General features: G+C 37.0%; 3 protein-coding genes across 3 annotated transcripts in view; all 3 read right to left on the bottom strand.

The window, feature by feature from the left end:
- Nucleotides 1–2,852: 2,852 nt before the first annotated feature.
- LOC114474270 (zinc finger protein 260-like) lies at nt 2,853–5,613 on the bottom strand. The gene has a single exon (XM_028464442.1). It carries the CDS (start codon nt 5,304–5,306, stop codon nt 3,075–3,077), a length of 2,232 nt encoding a protein of 743 aa, XP_028320243.1. The 5' UTR covers nt 5,307–5,613; the 3' UTR covers nt 2,853–3,074.
- Nucleotides 5,614–8,109: 2,496 nt separating this feature from the next.
- LOC114474275 (zinc finger protein 836-like) overlaps nt 8,110–17,216 on the bottom strand; it is a 24,787-nt gene continuing 15,680 nt past the window's right edge. Inside the window, exon 2 of the mRNA XM_028464455.1 lies at nt 8,110–10,879. Within this exon, the coding sequence (XP_028320256.1) occupies nt 8,660–10,792 (2,133 nt within the window). The 5' untranslated portion in view covers nt 10,793–10,879 and the 3' untranslated portion in view covers nt 8,110–8,659. The remainder of the gene's footprint in view (nt 10,880–17,216) is intronic.
- LOC114474269 (zinc finger protein 2 homolog) lies at nt 13,347–16,164 on the bottom strand. The gene has a single exon (XM_028464441.1). It carries the CDS (start codon nt 15,929–15,931, stop codon nt 13,472–13,474), a length of 2,460 nt encoding a protein of 819 aa, XP_028320242.1. The 5' UTR covers nt 15,932–16,164; the 3' UTR covers nt 13,347–13,471.

Raw genomic sequence — 17,216 nt, 5'->3', positions numbered from 1 at the left:
TGACCCACCAAAGAAATGCAGCATAAAGATGACAGAGACCAATTTAGAAAACAAAGGAGTTCATTAAGCCGTGCCTACAGCAATGTCAAATGTAATGTTGTACTATAAAGGTTTATAGATGACCTGTATTTTAAGTTGTTGTGTGACTTGATTAAAGTGAGACGTTGAAAATATTTATCATGCTAGTACGAGCGTTTCTTTTACGACACGAAAGCGGGAAACCTATCAGATGTTAAAGTTAAACTGATAGAAGTTTTTTTTTTTTTCTTTCAGAAAAGGTTTATTTACACTGTAAGTACATCGACAGGAGTTAAAAAAAAAACAAAATAAATAAATAAATAAACAGTAATTTCATGTCTGTATGTCATGAATCGGCGAATTACTTAACAAAATAAATTGAATAGAATTGTTTGTTTTTTTTACCATTGTCTTTAATGTAGAATAACACAACTTGTCAAAATATATATGCTTAAAAAAATGTAATATATCAATATCTTTACCACAAAACAAAAATCCTATGAATAAATAATAGCAATAAAATATTATACATACAACAATTAACATCAAAATTAAATAAACACACTGTCTGCTATATATATATATATATATATACTTATATACAAATATTTGCAAACTATATACAAGAATATATTTTTAAAACTGACCTAAATAAGGTTGAAACAAATTAGGAATTGTGTAATGTATCATTACATAAGAAATACATTTTTCACATTTACAATCATTAATCAAATTAAGTGCACTCATAATAACCAAAAGTATATTCATAAAGTCATTGCAATGTTCAGATTGTTCACATTCATGAATTCAAGTCAGTCATTTTCATAATTGGGCCCATTCAAAACCATCGTTGGTTTACAAAACATACAAACGTAATTTCATCAAGGAAAGAATAGATGTTAACGATACATGAAAGCGTATATCAAATATCCAATTGTTCCCTGAAGTACAACCTATACTTCGGCTTGATTAGCTTTCAAAAAGAAATAACAGTTTTCTATACCTTGACGCAAATTCGTTTAGAAGTAGTGTGAAGAGTCACAAGCTTTCCAAAATGGCGCTTAGCACCTCCGCTAGAAACAAACGGGAAAATTAAAGATAGGTCTTTTTCAAGATTATATTCTTAAAAACCGAACGGACTGATTAAAGGTCGCTTATTCAGTGTCCATCCATTTATTTAATTCGGGACTTTTGCGCCAGTTCACAGTAGGAGCTTAACACAAGATCACCCGGAACCTAAAACAACCATGACACCATTTTTGAGGCGGAAAACATTGATGTGGCCGGAAAATTTTCAAAATAAAAGCAATTAAATTAACATATTTTCCCCATAATTTTCTGGCGTGAAAAGCCTTATCGTTTGACAGATTTAAAATGTATTATTTTTGTGAAAGCACATTTTTTAAATTGTGTTGTCAGATTTACACATAATAATGGTCACACAACAGGACCTTTTTCGGGTCCTCTGACTACTTAACAAAGATTTACCCTCATATGTATGCTTTATGTGATTACAGTAGAACAGAAATTCGTTTGATGGATAAACAAAGAAACACGTTAAAAAAAATCCCAAAACAATATTTTTCTGGTTGCACTCCGACTACTTCCGGTGTTTAATTTCCACATGCAGACATTCAGCTGCTGCCCTCTGCTGGTCAGAACGGTAACAAACAACTGTAGAGAACTAATTACAGCCTTCACATTATATTGGTAAAAACTCAAGCATTAAGAAAAATGTTGGACAGTTTCAGTTTATATGTATCAGGAGCTGAAAGCCAGCCATAAACAACCACGAATAAGAATATTTCAAATGATTGGATTGCATTACATCTCATACAATGTCTGGACAATGGACTGCTCTGTATCATGTTGTCTACCTTTCCTGATTTGGATTTTGTTCTTTTCAGGAATTCCGTTCAACTGTTTTTACAATGTTTATTTTGTTTGTTACGTAACAATAATACTATACAACCTTAAATAGATGAATAATCAACTAAAAACACAACACAAATTTTATAGAGTCTGCCACAGAAAAACAAAAATATTCAAGTTGAAACCGTGTGGCAACATTTTATGGCTTCCACCCACTGGGCTAAAGAATGAGCTGTAATTCAGTTCAAAACTCAAATCACAATCTTAACGCTAAAAATGTATAATGCAGATTTGTTAAAATGACATTACACTTCTGGGAAATGATACAATAATTGAATGCTTTGGAGGACTAAAGACAGCCTGTATATAATGGTGTGATTAGCTTTATATTCCTGAGTATTAGCCTGTATTTTTTTTTCACTTCATTTATATTTGAGGAAGTGAAAGTATACAATACAGTTGCTTGATATTGTGTGTGGTGTTTTTCAATTGAAAAAGAATAATTAAAAAAACAAACTTGCATTTAATGACCAATTATACATTTTTTATACCGTATTTTCATTAACGAGATTTATATTTGAGGAAGTGAAAGTAGAAAATACAGTATCTTGAGATTTAGTGGGACATTTTAATTTGAAAAAGAATTATACTCTAAAGAAATACAAAAAATATAATTTTACTCAATTTTTTTAAAAAATAATTTACTAGACATTTCAAGCGACCGCATATGGGGTCACGACCGCAACATTGAAAAAGACTGAACTACGAGGTGCACCATTCCTGGAGTTACTATAATACCAGGTCAGACATATCAGATATTGAAATGAAAAGAAGAGATTTTTTTTTTATGCAACAAATGAGATTTTAATTTTCAAAGGTGAAAATTTACACTAAATGTTTCCAGTAGTATTTACAATAAACATTTAAACAAAGGTAATTGACTGTAAACACTAACTGTCCAACTCTAAAACTTCTGTCAAAATCTGTTATGTTTACTTACTGGAGGAACTAAATTAAAAAAAAACAACTATTAAGGAGAAAAAACAGAATACAAAATAGGTATTTTCAACATCAAATAAATTATTTATACATTTGCCACATTACCATATACCGAGGGTTTCATATGTGTGGACTCCTGTGGACCTGCAGTTCAGATTTTGGTTTAAAAATGTCCTACAAATGTCTCATTTTAAAGGTTTCTCTCTTGTGTGCATTCTCATATGTGACTGCAGGTTACTGTTATGGTTAAAACATTTACTACAAAAATCACATTTGAATGGTTTTTCTCCAGTGTGGATTCTCATGTGCACCCTCAAGGAAACCTTTTGGTTAAAACATTTACCACAAACAAAACATTTAAATGGTTTCTCTCCTGTGTGGATTCTCATGTGTGACTGCAAGTTAGCCTTATGGTTAAAACATTTACTACAAACTTCACATTTGAATGGTTTCTCTCCTGTGTGGATTCTCATGTGGACCTGCAGGGAAATATTGTGGTTAAAACATTTACTACAAAAATCACATTTGAATGGTCTCTCTCCTGTGTGGATTCTCATGTGTGACTGCAGATTAGTCCCACTGGTAAAACATTTACTACAAACATCACATTCAAAAGGTCTCTCTCCTGTGTGGATTCTCATGTGTAACTGCAGGGAAGCCTTGTGGTTAAAACATTTACTACAAACATCACATTTAAATGGTTTTTCTCCTGTGTGGATTCTCATGTGTGACTGCAAGTTAGGCCCATTGGTAAAACATTTACTGCAAACATCACATTTATATGGTTTTTCTCCTGTGTGGATTCTCATGTGCACCTGCAGATAATCCTCGTGGTTAAAACATTTACTACAAAAATCGCATTTGAATGGTTTTTCTCCTGTGTGGATTCTCATGTGTACCTTCAGGGAAACCTTTTGGTTAAAACACTTACTACAAATATCACATTTATATGGTTTCTCTCCTGTGTGGATTCTCATGTGTGACTGCATGTTACCCTTATGATTAAAACATTTACTACAAATATCACATTTATAAGGTTTCTCTCCTGTGTGGATTCTCATGTGTATCTGCAGGTTAGTACCACTGGTAAAACATTTATTACAAACGTCACATTTATATGGTTTCTCTCCTTTGTGGATTGTCAGTTTTGAAGCTGCACTGAGTGATGCTTCCTTATCACCCACACATTCAGGAGTCATTTTTACCTGAACCTTCCTCTTCTCCTCAGCTTTAGCTTCAGTTTCAGACTCTGACAGAGGTTTCTGCCATCGATCAGAGTGTTCATCATCATCATCATGCTCGCAACTATCTTCATCCTGAGACGAGTCTGTTGCCGTTAAATCAGGACCTTGTAGTACTAAACTGCTTGGATCTAAGTTCTGGGCTGCTTCTGGTCCTTTGCTGTTAATTCCCACAGTTTGTCTGTTTATGAATTCATTTAAACTGCAGGTTGAAGGTTTCTCCTCCATGTTGACTTCTATTAGTTGTACCCAGTGTAGCTGGGAGGCCTGAGGATTCTCCTCTTCATCTTCACATTTAACAGGAGAAGCAGCAGTGTTTGTCTCCTGCTCCACACAAAGCTGGTTTCCCTCCTGACCTTCACTGAGCGTCTCTGGTTCCTGCTTTATGTGGAGACACTCTGTGAGCAGCTGCTCCATATTCTTCCTGTCACTGAAAACACTATCAGTGACTGACGACTGCTGGAGTTTTAATCTGTGCAGATGAACTTTGGGCATGAAGGCAGCCAACACAAGTTTTTCTGTTTCATCCATATTTTGAATTGATTTAGAACCTAATTGTTTACTGGTGTTATGGTGGAGACTCTTGTCAGGAAGAATCATTTTCATTGCAGCATCCACTGGAACTTCTTGCACTCCATGTTCAGTCTCCATGGCTTGTAACAGAGTCTTTTCTTGCTCTGTTGCTCTGCATATTTCTATTGCTCTGTTTAACGTTAGCCCTCTTTCTTGTAACAGTCTCTTTTTTAGGTCAGAGTCTGTGATGCTTAACACAAACTTATCTCTGAGCATATCATGCTCAATTATTCCAAACTCACAGTCTTTGACTTTCTGTCGCAGCTCTGTGATGAATCCGTTCACTGATGTCCCTGCTGTCGTCTGATAGGACCAAAACTGATATCGTTCAAAGACAACATTTTTCCGTGGACTGCAGTAATCTCTAAAGGCTTGAAGAACATCCTCCATTGTCAGCTCATCTCCATCAGTTGTAACCTTCAGAGTCTTGAACACTTCCAGTGCATCCTCACCGATGGTGTGGAGTAAAATGTCAATCTTTAGCTTTTCATCTTTCTCCCCTGAGGACACTATATACAGTCGAAAGCTTTGTTCCCAGGTGCACCAGTTGTCTGCACGGTTACCTATAAGAGACAGTGGTGGCGGTGCTTTATGTTGCTCCATTTCCTTTTCTTTATCTGCATTTACGTGTCTTTCCTGTAGCGTCTCGGTGGTGCTAGCTCCGTTAGCACTCTGCTAGCTCCGTTAGCACTCTGCTAGCTCCGTTAGCACTCTGCTAGCTCCGTTAGCACTCTGCTCCGGCCTCTCTCTGTCTCTGAAACTCCGTCTTCTGCTCTCTAACTTTCCAGTGGAGCTTTAAGGCGCTATTATAGTGTAGCCTGACTCCGTCTGTTGGCTGGATATTAATAATATTCACTGTTAGCCTCACAAACAGCGACACGGTAGAATGCTAGTGCTTCTTCTTCTTCTTTGCTTGTTTAACGGCGGATGCAGACAATTACAGCGCACTACCGCCATCCTCCTGATACTTCGTGTATGCGAATGATCCACAGTATGGCTCAAAGTATGGTTTCTAAGAATTTTAGTATGCAAGCTACAACAAAATAAATGATAATAATATTAATAAAAAACTACTACTAAATTATATTAATAAATCCAGCGCTCCAAAGATACTCAATTAATCTTTAACAACTATATGATGAGACGGTTTAGTTAAAATATCATGCAAACTGCAGGTCCCCTACTGCATGCCCTCCACACTGCTTCTTATTTATTTTTTCTCTATCAAAGGCCACACACCTAATTACTTGTGCTCTACCGTTTCTGTTTCACGACAGGCCTCACACCCCCCAGAGTCACGCTTTCCCATCAACTGCAACGTTTTGTTTAATCTTGTATGTCCTATTCGTAATCTCGTGAGTATTGCTTCTTCTTTCCTGCATCTTCCTCCTTGACTTCCCATCCCAACCTGGGGACTCACACGATAAAAATCCCTCCCCTTGGCTCCCCCATCCCATTTTTCCTGTCATAGTTTTTAAATAGGTTTCTTAATTAACGACTTCGCCTCTAAATTTAGCAATTTGACAGTGAATAGATATGATGCTTGCCCTAAGGCCTGTTTTGCAAACCTATCTGCCAGCTCATTTCCACAGCCCACATGAGCTGGGACCCAGACAAATCTAACATGAGACCCCATATTTTGAATCGACTGAAGAATAATCAATATTTTACATACAAGATCATACCTTTCACTTACATTACCTAATTTAAAATGTTCAAAAGCTTAAAGTGAATCTGTACACACTATCACTTTCAATGGCTTGATCTGCTCCACCCATTGCAATGCCATCATAATTACTATCAGCTCTGCTGGATACACTGATAGTCACTCTTGCAGAAAACTTATATCAAACTCTTACATCACATATGCTATGCCCACTTTTCCTGACTCTGAATCCTTTGAACCATCTGTAAAGATTTTCACATAACCATAATAATCATCTACGTACATGTCTCATAGCAAGTTGTCCAATATCTCCCATATAATTCTTATTTTTCCATGCAAATCAACCTCAGGAGCTGATGGCAACCATAGTGGAGGGAAACTAATAACTTTACCTTTGAGTAGTATTTATTTTATGTACTCATACTTCCGTACAATATCCAATATCAATCAAGTAACAGTACTTCTACTTGAGAGGAATAAATCAGTACTCTTTACACCTCTGGCATCAACACAGTGGGACAATTCTATAGTTTTTGCCAAACAAAAGAAAAAAAAAAAAGAAAAAAAAAGAGTATTTAAGGTGGAACCGTGGCAACGTTTTACTGCCTCCACCCACTGGGCTCAAGGAGCTCATGTAAATCAGTTCAAAACTTGAATTACTATCTTAACACATATAAATAACAGTGGAAAATACAACACTGCCAATAGAACTAACTACAGCAGTTAGAAACACGCTTATGAACTAAGATATAATACATTAAAATACTACCTTGCTTGTGAACGAGGATATAATAATGTGTTTATATAAGCTGGATCTGACAGTGGAGAATACAACACTGCCAATAGAACTAACAACAGCTGGATTAGCCTTGATGGAGAGACAAAACAAGCTGCAAACTTGTGTGTTCAAAAGAGACATTCCCGAGTGGTGACATTATGGATGAAAAGGGAAAAACCTTCCAAACAACTTCGAAAGAGGAACTGTTCTTGAACTGGAGGAATGCTAACAACGTCTGGCAGGGAACAAGGCCAACACAAACAACGATAGAGAGGAGGAGGACAACACTGACTACAGATGAGAATACACAAAAAAGGACGGTTCAGAACAACTCAAGAATGTTTGACCAGAGAGACATGTAAATTTGCAATGGTAAAACAGGGGACAGGACCCGGATAAGCAAACTGCTTCTCTCGTCTCCTTTTTCGGCATGTACAAAAAGAAAAAAAAAATGTGAAAAAAAAAAAAAAAAAGTGAATGTAACCATGTCAGAAATAAACTGAATAAATAAATAAATAAATATACAATGCACATTTGTTAAAATGACATTACAGTTTGGAGAATTAATGACAGCGACTTTATGACGGTGTGATTGTTTTTATATTACTGAGGATTATCTGTTTGCTAAGTTGTGTTTCAGAATGGATTTTTTTTGCTCTACATGTAAGAGCAGAACAGTAGTAATTATAGCTAATATATAAGATTGCGTCTGTGTATCGATGATCTGGAACTTCATCATTGTGTACACCAGTGGTTCCCAACCTCTCTTGGATTGTGACCCCATTTTTAAATCATAAATTTCTAAGAAACCTAAAAATATTTTTTTCTCTAGAATTCGTTTCTAACCATGTTTGTTATACTGTTACTAATACTGAGTAAGTAACCAGGACTTTCAGATTTTCAAAAATATTTATTAAATACATTTGTATTCAGTAATTAATTTGATCAATTATGACGCATTTCAAGTAACCACACATGGGGTCATGACATAAAGGTTGAATAACACTGGTATTTACCTTGATGGTAAAATATTTCTATATACACGCTAGGGGTTGAACCATTCCCGGAATTACCATAATACCAGGTTGATGCATGGAGTGAACAGAAGAAAGCTCTATTCCATCTCCCAGTTCCAAAAATAATTAAATAAATGGATTCCAGATAGGGTCAGGGACATATCAGATATTAAAATAAAAAAATGTTTAAAATTGTACTCACAGTAAATAATTAAACAGAAGTAATTAACAGCTAGCTTACTGAAACCTTACTGGAAGAACTGACATACAAAACTTTACCTACATTTTAAACTATAACTACCTAAACTTATATCAAACAACAAAACAAGGAACAACTATTAAGGAGGAAAAAAATCAGAATACAAAACAGGTATTTTCTACATCAAATAAATCATTTATATATTTCCCACATTATCATATTCAAAGGGTTTCTTATGTGTCAACTATTATGGACCTGCAATTCAGACTTTTGTTGTAAAGATTTCATACAAACATCTCATTTTAAAGGTTTCTCTCTTTTGTGTATTCTCACATGTGACTGTAAGTTTCTGTTATGTTTAAATATTTTACTACAAAAATCACATTTAAATGGTTCCTCTCCTGTGTGGATTCTCCTGTGTGACTGCAAGTCAACCCCCCACCTAAAACATTTACTACAAAAATCACATTTGAATGGTTTCTCTCCTGTGTGGATTCTCATGTGTGACTGCAGGTTACCCTTTACTATAAAACATTTATTACAAACATCACATTTGAATGGTTTCTCTCCTGTGTGGATTCTCATGTGTGACTGCAGGTTACCCTTTACTATAAAACATTTATTACAAACATCACATTTGAATGGTTTCTCTCCTGTGTGGATTCTCATGTGTGACTGCAGGTTACCCTTTACTATAAAACATTTACTACAAATATCACATTTAAATGGTTTCTCTCCTGTGTGGATTCTCATGTGTGACTGCAAGTTACACTTTCCAATAAAACATTTATGACAAACATCACATTTGAATGGTTTTTCTCCTGTGTGAAGATTAATGTGTAACTGCAGGGAATCTTTTCGGGGAAAACATTTACTACATACATCACATTTAAATGGTTTCTCTCCTGTGTGGATTCTCATGTGTGACTGCAGGTTACCCTTTACAATAAAACATTTACTACAAACATCACATTTAAATGGTTTTTCTCCTAAGTGAAGATTCATGTGCATCTGCAGGGTATGTTTATAAGTAAAACATTTACTGCAAACATCACATTTAAATGGTTTCTCTCCTGTGTGGATTCTCATGTGAACCTGCAAATGACCCTTTCGTTTAAAACATTTGCTACAAATATCACATTTAAATGGTTTCTCTCCTTTGTGAATTGTTAGTTTTGAAGCAGCACTGAGTAGTGATTTTTTACCACCCACATATTCAGATGTATTTTTCCTGGTGGAGACAAATTCAGCTTTAGCTTCAGTTTCAGACTCTGACAGAGGTTTCTGCCAGAGATCAGAGTCTTCATCATCATCACTATCTTCAGTCTGAGACGAGTCTTTTGTCGTTCCATCAGGACCTTGTAGTACTAAACTGCTTGGATCTAAGTTCTGGGCTGCTTCTGGTCCTTTGTTGTTAATTCCCATGGTTCCTCTTTTTATGAATTCATTTAAACTGCAGGTTGAAGGTTTCTCCTCCTTTATGTTGACTTCTATTAGTTGTCTCCAGTATAGCTGGGAGGCCTGAGGATTCTCCTCTTCATCTTCACATTTAACAGGAGAAGCAGCAGTGTTTGTCTCCTGCTCCACACAAAGCTGGTTTCCCTCCTGACCTTCACTGAGCGTCTCTGGTTCCTGCTTTATGTGGAGACACTCTGTGAGCAGCTGCTCCATATTCTTCCTGTCACTGAAAACACTATCAGTGACTGACGACTGCTGGAGTTTTAATCTGTGCAGATGAACTTTGGGCATGAAGGCAGCCAGCACAAGTTTTTCTGTTTCATCCATATTTTGAACTGATTTAGAACCTAATTGTTTACTGGTGTTATGGTGGAGACTCTTGTCAGGAAGAATCATTTTCATTGCAGCATCCACTGGAACTTCTTGCACTCCATGTTCAGTCTCCATGGCTTGTAACAGAGTCTTTTCTTGCTCTGTTGCTCTGCATATTTCTATTGCTCTGTTTAACGTTAGCCCTCTTTCTTGTAACAGTCTCTTTTTTAGGTCAGAGTCTGTGATGCTTAACACAAACTTATCTCTGAGCATATCATGCTCAATTATTCCAAACTCACAGTCTTTGATTTTCTGTCGCAGCTCTGTGATGAATCCGTTCACTGATGTCCCTGCTGTCGTCTGATAGGACCAAAACTGATATCGTTCAAAGACAACATTTTTCCGTGGACTACAGTAATCTCTAAAGGCTTGAAGAACATCCTCCATTGTCAGCTCATCTCCATCAGTTGTAACCTTCAGAGTCTTGAACACTTCCAGTGCATCCTCACCGATGGTGTGGAGTAAAATGCCAATCTTTAGCTTTTCATCTTTCTCCCCCGAGGACACTATATACAGTCGAAAGCTTTGTTCCCAGGTGCACCAGTTGTCTGCACGGTTACCGATAAGAGACAGTGGTGGCGGTGCTTTATGTTGCTCCATTTCCTTTCCTTTATCTACATTTACGTGTCTTTCCTGTAGCGTCTCGGTGGTGCTAGCTCCGTTAGCACTCTGCTAGCTCCGTTAGCACTCTGCTCCGGCCTCTCTCTGTCTCTGAAACTCCGTCTTCTGCTCTCTAACTTTCCAGTGGAGCTTTAAGGCGCTATTATAGTGTAGCCTGACTCCGTCTGTTGGCTGGATATTAATAATATTCACTGTTAGCCTCACAAACAGCGACACGGTAGAATGCTAGTGCTTCTTCTTCTTTGCTTGTTTAACGGCGGATGCGGACAATTACAGCGCACTACCGCCATCCTCCTGATACTTCGTGTATGCGAATGATCCACAGTATGGCTCAAAGTATGGTTTCTAAGAATTTTAGCATGTAAGCTACAACAAAATAAATGATAATAATAATAAAAACTACTACTAAATTATATTAATAAATCCAGCGCTCCAAAGATACTCAATTAATCTTTAACAACTATATGATGAGACGGTTTAGTTAAAATATCATGCAAACTGCAGGTCCCCTACTGCATGCCCTCCACACTGCTTCTTATTTATTTATTTTCTATCAAAGGCCACACACCTAATTACTTGTGCTCTACTGTTTCTGTTTCACGACAGGCCTCACACCCCCCAGAGTCACGCTTTCCCATCAACTGCAACGTTTTGTTTAATCTTGTATGTCCTATTCGTAATCTCGTGAGTATTGCTTCTTCTTTCCTGCATCTTCCTCCTTGACTTCCCATCCCAACCTGGGGACTCACACGATAAAAATCCCTCCCCTTGGCTCCCCCATCCCATTTTTCCTGCCATAGTTTTTAAATAGGTTTCTTAATTAACGACTTCGCCTCTAAATTTAGCAATTTTACAGTGAATAGATATGATGCTTGCCCTAAGGCCTGTTTTGCAAACCTATCTGCCAGCTCATTCCCACAGCCCACATGAGCTGGGACCCAGACAAATCTAACATGAGACCCCATATTTTGAATCGACTGAAGAATAATCAATATTTTACATACAAGGTCATACCTTTCACTTACATTACCTGATTCAAAATGTTCAAAAGCTTAAAGTGAATCTGTACACACTATCACTTTCAATGGCTTGATCTGCTCCACCCATTGCAATGCCATCATAATTACTATCAGCTCTGCTGGATACACTGATAGTCACTCTTGCAGAAAACTTATATCAAACTCTTAGATCACATATGCTATGCCCACTTTTCCAGACTCTGAATCCTTTGAACCATCTGTAAAGATTTTCACATAACCATAATAATCATCTACATGTCTCATAGCAAGTTGTCCAATATCTCCCATATAATTCTTATTTTACCATGCAAATCAACCTCAGGAGCTGATGGCAACCATAGTGGAGGGAAACTAATAACTTTTACTTTGAGTAGTATTTATTTTATGTACTCATACTTCCGTACAATATCCAATATCAATCAAGTAACAGTACTTCTACTTGAGAGGAATAAATCAGTACTCTTTATACCTCTGGCAACAACACAGTATGGACAATTCTATAGTTTTTGCCAAACAAAAAAAAAAAAAAAAAAAGAGTATTTAAGGTGGAACCGTGGCAACGTTTTTACTGCCTCCACCCACTGGGCTCAAGGAGCTAATGTAAATCAGTTCAAAACTTGAATTACTATCTTAACACTTGTAAATATACAATGCACATTTGTTAAAATGACATTACATTTTGGAGAATTAATGACAGCGACTTTATGACGGTGTGATAGTTTTTATATTACTGAGGATTACCTGTTTGCTAAGTTGTGTTTTAGAATGGATTTTTTTTGCTCTACATGTCAGAGCAAAACAGTAGTAATTATAGCTAATATATAAGATTGCGTCTGTGTATCTATGATCTGGAACTTCATCATTGTGTACACCAGTGGTTCCCAACCTCTCTTGGATTGTGACCCCATTTTTAAATCACAAATTTCTAGCAAACCCAAAAATATTTTTTTCTCTAGAATTAGTTTCTAACCATGTTTGTTATACTGTTACTAATACTGAGTAAGTAACCAGGACTTTCAGATTTTCAAAAATATTTATTATTAAATACATTTGTATTCAGTAATTAATTTGATCAATTATGACGCATTTCAAGTAACCACACATGGGGTCATGATCTACAGGTTGAAAAACACTGGTATTTACCTTGATGGTAAAATATTTCTATATACACGCTCGGGGTTGAACCATTCCCGGAATTACCATAATACCAGGTTGATGCATGGAGTGAACAGAAGAAAGCTCTATTCCATCTCCCAGTTCCAAAAATAATTAAATAAATGGATTCCAGATAGGGTCAGGGACATATCAGATATTAAAATGAAAATATGTTTAAAATTGTACTCACAGTAAATAATTAAACAGAAGTAATTAACAGCTAGCTTACTGAAACCCTACTGGAAGAACTGACATAAAAAACTTTACCTACATTTTAAACTATAACTACCTAAACTTATATCAACCAACAAAACAAGGAACAACTATTAAGGAGGAAAAAAATCAGAATACAAAACAGGTATTTTCTACATCAAATAAATCATTTATATATTTCCCACATTATCATATTCAAAGGGTTTCTTATGTGTGAGCTATTGTGGACCTGCAATTCAGACTTTTGTTGTAAAGATTTCATACAAACATCTCATTTTAAAGGTTTCTCTCTTTTGTGTATTCTCACATGTGACTGTAAGTTTCTGTTATGTTTAAATATTTTACTACAAAAATCACATTTGAATGGTTTTTCTCCAGAGTGGACTCTCATGTGTACCTGCAGGGAAACCTTTTGGTTGAAAGATTTACTACAAACTTCACATTTAAATGGTTTCTCTCCTGTGTGGATTCTCATGTGTGACTGCAGGTTACCCTTTACAATAAAACATTTACTACAAACATCACATTTAAATGGTTTGTCTCCTGTGTGGATTCTCATGTGTGACTGCAGGTTAGACCTACTACGATAACATTTACTACAAACATCACATTTAAATGGTTTCTCTCCTGTGTGGATTCTCCTGTGTGACTGCAAGTTAGCCGCCCACGTAAAACATTTACTACAAACATCACATTTGAATGGTTTCTCTCCTGTGTGGATTCTCATGTGTGACTGCAGGTTACCCTTTGCTATAAAACATTTATTACAAACATCACATTTGAATGGTTTCTCTCCTGTGTGGATTCTCATGTGTGACTGCAGGTTACCCTTTGCTATAAAACATTCATGACAAACATCACATTTGAATGGTTTTTCTCCTGTGTGAAGATTAATGTGTAACTGCAGGGAATCTTTTCGGGTAAAACATTTACTACAAACATCACATTTAAATGGTTTCTCTCCTGTGTGGATTCTCATGTGTGACTGCAGGTTAGACCTACTATGATAACAATTACTACAAACATCACATTTAAATGGTTTTTCTCTTAAGTGAAGATTCATGTGCACCTGCAGGGAATGTTTATGGGTAAAACATTGATTGCAAACATCACATTTAAATGGTTTTTCTCCTAAGTGAAGATTCATGTGCACCTGCAGGGAATGTTTATGGGTAAAACATTTACTGCAAACATCACATTTAAATGGTTTCTCTCCTGTGTGGATTCTCATGTGAACCTGCAAATTACCCTTTCGTTTAAAACATTTTCTACAAATATCACATTTAAATGGTTTCTCTCCTTTGTGAATTGTTAGTTTTGAAGCAGCACTGAGTGGTGATTTTTTACCACCCACATATTCAGATGTCATTTTTACCTGAACCTTCTTCTTTGTACAAATCTGTTTAAATGAACTAATCCTTGTTTTGGGAGCTTTACATCCCATTTCAGCATTTATACTTGAGTCAGACATTTTTCTCTTTTTCCTGGTGGAGTCAAATTCAGCTTTAGCTTCAGTTTCAGAATCTGACAGAGGTTTCTGCCAGAGATCAGAGTCTTCATCATCACCATCATCACTATCTTCAGTCTGAGACGAGTCTGTTGTCGTTCCATCAGGACCTTGTAGTACTAAACTGCTTGGATCTAAGTTCTGAGCTGCTTCTGGTCCTTTGTTGTTAATTCCCACAGTTTGTCTGTTTATGAATTCATTTAAACTGCAGGTTGAAGGTTTCTCCTCCTTTTTGTTGACTTCTGTTAGTTGTCTCCAGTGTAGCTGGGAGGCCTGAGGATTCTCCTCTTCATCTTCACATTTAACAGGAGAAGCAGCAGTGTTTGTCTCCTGCTCCACACAAAGCTGGTTTCCCTCCTGACCTTCACTGAGCGTCTCTGGTTCCTGCTTTATGTGGAGACACTCTGTGAGCAGCTGCTCCATATTCTTCCTGTCACTGAAAACACTATCAGTGACTGACGACTGCTGGAGTTTTAATCTGTGCAGATGAACTTTGGGCATGAAGGCAGCCAGCACAAGTTTTTCTGTTTCATCCATATTTTGAACTGATTTAGAACCTAATTGTTTACTGGTGTTATGGTGGAGACTCTTGTCAGGAAGAATCATTTTCATTTCAGCATCCACTGGAACTTCTTGCACTCCATGTTCAGTCTCCATGGCTTGTAACAGAGTCTTTTCTTGCTCTGTTGCTCTGCATATTTCTATTGCTCTGTTTAACGTTAGCCCTCTTTCTTGTAACAGTCTCTTTTTTAGGTCAGAGTCTGTGATGCTTAACACAAACTTATCTCTGAGCATATCATGCTCAATTATTCCAAACTCACAGTCTGTGATTTTCTGTCGCAGCTCTGTGATGAATCCGTTCACTGATGTCCCTGCTGTCGTCTGATAGGACCAAAACTGATATCGTTCAAAGACAACATTTTTCCGTGGACTACAGTAATCTCTAAAGGCTTGAAGAACATCCTCCATTGTCAGCTCATCTCCATCAGTTGTAACCTTCAGAGTCTTGAACACTTCCAGTGCATCCTCACCGATGGTGTGGAGTAAAATGTCAATCTTTAGCTTTTCATCTTTCTCCCCTGAGGACACTATATACAGTCGAAAGCTTTGTTCCCAGGTGCACCAGTTGTCTGCAAGGTTACCGATAAGAGACAGTGGTGGCGGTGCTTTATGTTGCTCCATTTCCTCTCTTTTATCTACATTTACGTGTCTTTCCTGTAGCATCTCGGTGGTGCTAGCTCCTCTGCTAGCTCGGTTAGCACTCTGCTCCAGCCTCTCTCTGTCTCTGAAACTCCGTCTTCTGACACCGTGTTCTGCTCTCTAACTTTCCAGTGGAGCTTTAAGGCGATATTATAGAGTGGCCTGACTCCGTCTGTTGGCTGGATATTAATAATATTCACTGTTAGTGTTAGACTCACACACAGTCACGCGGGAGAATGTGTCCTCGTCTTCTTCTTCTTCTTTGTTGTTAGTTTTAATTCTTCTTCTTCTTGTGTGGGGTTTATTGGCAGTTTGGATCCACTTGTCAGTACTTTACTGCCCTCTACTGGTAGTTTTCACCCTATTCGCTTGATTTCCTGGAATTGTTCGTGTTTTTTTTAATAACCAGTGCCCGTTGGAATTATGTATTCATGTGGGAGCTTAATTAGAGTTGTCAATTATGGCCAAATGAGTATGTGTTTGAAGGTTGGATGTACAAAGAGGTTTACATACTCTGTATTCTGTAGTGATGTAAAGGGGTATATTTGCAGGTGCAAAGCAAAATAGCGTGTGCGATTTTCCTGGTTTAATTCTCTGGGACATGCGCATGATAAATTTGATTTGTTGTTTTTTTTGTACTCTCTTGTCATTTGGTGTATTTTCCTGTAATGTATGTGTTTTGGAGTCATTTTGTGATTTTCTGGAGCCTTTTTTGTGTATATTTACGGTTATTTTGTTGGCTTTTGTTGTCATTTTGTGTGTTCCTTGAGTCATTTTGTATATTTTTGTGCATTTCTGTTGTAGTTTTTTGCACTTTTTATATAAATATTGTTTATTTTTTGTTTTAGTTTACTCATTTAGTATATATTAGTGTTGTGGTAGTCGAGACCAAATTTGAAAGGTCTCGGTCTTGTCTCGAACTCGGGCTGCCTGGACTCTGGATTTTCCCTCAAGACCGTTCTGGACCAGCACTAACTCCTGTTATTTTTAAACTTTTTTTTATAATGTGATAATCACACGGAGAAGAACGGGATAAAACAATCCTTTATTCATTCTTTAATCCACCCCGTATAATGACCACAACCTTTCTTAATGTGACTGAGTGACGTGTGTGACACACTCGTGTGTGTGTGTGTGTGTGTGTGTGTGTGTGTGTGTGTGTGTGTGTGTGTGTGTGTGTGTGTGCGTGTGTGTGTGTGTGTGTGTGTGTGTGTGTGTGTGTGTGTGTGTGTGTGTGTGGCTACGGTGTCAGTTTGGACCGCGGAGCGCAAGGGAGATATGAACTAATCACCGGTAAAAATCCCAGTAA

Source organism: Gouania willdenowi, chromosome 13 (assembly GCF_900634775.1).
Source record: "Gouania willdenowi chromosome 13, fGouWil2.1, whole genome shotgun sequence".
Classification (NCBI taxonomy): domain Eukaryota; kingdom Metazoa; phylum Chordata; class Actinopteri; order Blenniiformes; family Gobiesocidae; genus Gouania; species Gouania willdenowi.
The sequence above is the reverse complement of the archived record's forward strand: the minus strand, read 5'-3'. Positions and strand labels throughout refer to the sequence as shown.